At 47.5% G+C, this 3478-nt stretch overlaps 1 protein-coding gene across 1 annotated transcript; it reads right to left on the bottom strand.

Moving 5' to 3' along the window:
* Positions 1–3: 3 nt before the first annotated feature.
* On the bottom strand, positions 4–3473 carry LOC122191392 (caspase recruitment domain-containing protein 8-like; the record flags this gene model as incomplete). The annotated part of the gene is made up of 6 exons (XM_042891651.1): positions 4–248; positions 913–954; positions 1301–1445; positions 2010–2135; positions 2543–2796; positions 3422–3473. Coding segments are annotated over 6 exons (864 nt in total), but the record flags the coding sequence as incomplete, so codon positions are not given.
* Positions 3474–3478: the final 5 nt, after the last annotated feature.

Below are 3478 nucleotides of genomic sequence, written 5' to 3'. Positions count from 1 at the left end.
CAGGTCTTCAACAAGGAATGGGTCTTTTGTCTGGAGGATCTGAAAGAGCTTCTCTTGGGCCTTGAGCCCTTTTTTCTCCACTAGGTCCAGCAGAAATTGATTCTTCTTTTGTTTTGTATTTTGAGCTTGCACCTCCTCTTCTTCTTCACTGTTGATTACATCTTCAACACTTAAATTTAGCAGAATGGAGGAGAGCTGCCCCATCCTGGAACAAAGCTCTGTCTTGTGCTTCTTCAGGAAGGCTGCACCTAGCAGATACCAAAGCGTGTGTTACTGTGCTGCACGTGACAAGGCAGGTTGGTTCCTGCTGTGGTATTCTGCATCCTAGCCAACACACCCAGGGGCCCTTTGCTCTGTCCCACAGCCACGTGCTCCCATTCCCTCCAGTGCACCAGCAGTGCTGCTCTCTGGCCAGGAGGCTGAGCCACCAGAAGAAAGCTCCCTCATCAGCGGTGGAAGCATTGGAGCCAAGGCAAGGACAGGGCCCGAGCTGAGGGAGGTCAGGTTGGTGACAGCCCAGGGACCGTCCCTTCCATGATCCTACGGTATTTGAAGGAAGAGGGAAGCACTGGCTCTGTGATAAGGTATGAGATGCTCCAACTCCACCAGATTTTGAAAGTCCCATGTAATATTTCTGGGCTGTGAACTGTACTAGCTGTAGCTCATTCTCTATAGAAAGAGTATGTCTGATCACAGAGAAAGCAAAACCGTTTGGAGGGTCCTCAACACTATGCCAGGTTAGAGAGCATGCAGGCAGCAGTGAAATAATAAAAGCTTTACAAGTTTTTTTTGTCATGAAAGAGTCACAGGTATGGGAAAAAGGTGGTTGGTTATCTGCTTTAAGCCAGAAGATTGAAATCCCCAAATAAATATTCAGACTCAATAACTGTAGCTCTGAAAACCCGTACTGACCTGAAAGCTTTTTGGATTCGTTTCTAGAATGACTAATATCACCTGAAAGAGAAAGGAGGGAGCTTATGAAATACACCATCACAGAAATGGAGACTCTTTCTAGAAGCCTTACTGAGATGCCTGATGTTCCATGGACCCATTAGCCATTAATTCCTGCTTACAGTATTCCTTGCCCATCTGTTAAGAGCTCAGCTAAGCAGGGTGCAGTGTTGTGTACATTTGCAGGTGTTAGTTTAGGGGTGCAGAATTAGCCTAACAGAGAGGGAATCCCAAGGCACAATTCCATACCCTGCACTCAGAGTATCTGAGCTTCTCTTTTTGCTGTCACGAGAAGTGCAGCTCAGTGTGCCATCATCTCAATCCCCCTTACAGATGCATCTGATCCTACCTGACCTCAGCGATGCCCTCCAGACCTCGGTGTCATTCTGTCCATCTGTGATAAAGAATTCCACTTCCTCAGCCATTTTCCTGATGTAGATCTCAACAAAGAGCTGTTGGTCCTCTGGACTCTTGTAGCAAAATGGCAAGTGTGGCTGTAGAGATAAGATGGAAGTTGGATGTCACGCTGTGGAGCTGTGAATTTACAAACATCATCTCATGTTTCCAGGCCACACAGAAACAAAGAAAAAAGTGTGAGAGGCATGGAACTCTGGAGTGTCTCATCTGTTGTCCTTCACAGAAGGACTGTGTTGCCAACTCTAGATGGGCTCAGCATTGGTTTGGTCGAGCAGAATACTGAAAGCCTTAAAGAGCAGAGATTTTACCACCATTTTATGTTCTCTGAGCGTTGCATCACCACTGCAATTTGGAGAACATGACGTTCAAGCAGTGGCAGAGTGACTTGTTTTTTTTTTTCCTGGAGAAGAAAGGGCAAAGAAAAGAACTAACTGTTTTCAATAGTGTTAAGAGAAGGTAGAGCCTCTTGGAATTGTACAGTGATGAGATGAGGTAATGTACAGAGGCTGAGACAAGTCTGAAATTCTGATTAGATAATAGGTTAAAGATTACTATGCTGAACTGGAGGCCCAGAGAAGCTGTGGAACTTTCTGTTTCACTCAAAACCAAAATAATTTAAAAAAGGAAACTGTCCCACTTACTTCAGGTGTAATCTTCACTTGAGTGTTACTGGACACCTGGTATCTGTGGCCAAAAAACAGGGGATGGAATGGATGAGGCTTGGGAATAAGCTTTGAGTTCCAGCTTGTCTCTTGTCTTTCAATGGCCTGTAAACATCAAGGATCACTTTTGAGTGTTGAAAAAAACAGCTGTGAGCTGGAGGTAGCTCTCACTGACCTTGGAAAATCAAGAAGAGAAGAGACCATCCCATCAGAGCAGAGCCCTGAACGTGCATTGCAGGCAGTGCTATCAGAGGGTGAGGGCTGCAGACAACAGGAGAGCATCTGCTATGCAGCCACCTATTACTGTGCATGGCAGCAGCCACATGTCTGACATGTGCTCTGCTCCACGTTGCAGAGCATCCTGTGCCATGTCTTTGCTCATGCTGGGATATGCTGTCCCAGCCAAAAACACAGAGATTCCTGAGAGAGCTCTCTGCTTAACAAACCCATTCCCTGAAACTGCAGCCACCCAAATGCCATCCCCAGAACTGGTCAAGCTCCCTCCACCTTACCTCCTTCACAGAGCTGTCATCTGGGATCAGGTAGAGATGCAGGGTTGTATTTGCAGCGGAGAGCTGCTGGAAGATCAGCACTAAGGAGTGCATAGGGAGAGAAATGGCTGAACGTAACTTTCTCCAAACCACTCCAAGAAGAGAGAAGCTGGGATTCTCCAGGACAGCGGAGAAGGCCATCACTTCTGTTGGTTGCTGTATGGTCATCTTCTGGAATTCAAAATGGGCAATCGAGCACCCACTGATGTCTACATCTGAAAGAGACAGCAAAGGCAACAAGGTTCTGCTTTGTCTTCCTTGCACCCTACCAGGTTACCTCTTTCTCTTTGAGGGTTTATTAGAAAAAAAGGAGACACAAACCAATACAAAATGACATGCTCTGCTTTAGGGGTGCTAAATACTCTGGGATTTATAGGGTTCCAGCAGGGTGCTACCGGCCTTTGGTAGTCTTCCTAAGGTTTCAGAAAACTGCAAATTTGAGGTAGCAGCTTGGGACTGCTGTGGATCTGGGGCAGAACCTTGTGGGTCACCACAGCCACTGCGAGAAGAGGGGAGGAGAATGCAGTGGTGTGAGTGCAGAGCAGGTGGTGGGAAAGGGAGCACTGTGAATGTTTAATAAAACATGAGAAAAGGATGGAGGATGGCAAAGCAAGGTGGAAGAATACAAGAGAGCACAGGCTACCTCTGAAGGGAAGAAAAAGTTGGCTGAGTCTGAAGGGTGTCCCATGAAGATGTTTTGATGAGCTTCTGTTCTGTGCCCACCTGTGTGAGCAGGTCCTGAGGGTATCCCTACTGGAGGCTGAGGGAAAGCAGCCTGGGAGAACCCAGGTGCCTGAGCAGCAGGGGGCTGTGCCTGGAGCAGGTCCCATGGCTCCGTACCTGACAGGCAGATGAAGTGGGGGAGATACACAGCTCGCACGGTTCCAGGTAGCGCCC

This window comes from Lagopus leucura, unplaced genomic scaffold (genome assembly GCF_019238085.1).
Source record: "Lagopus leucura isolate 7727_CA_CO unplaced genomic scaffold, USGS_WTPT01 56814-0_obj-0_obj, whole genome shotgun sequence".
NCBI lineage: Eukaryota > Metazoa > Chordata > Aves > Galliformes > Phasianidae > Lagopus > Lagopus leucura.
This window is presented reverse-complemented; position numbering and strand designations above follow the sequence as displayed.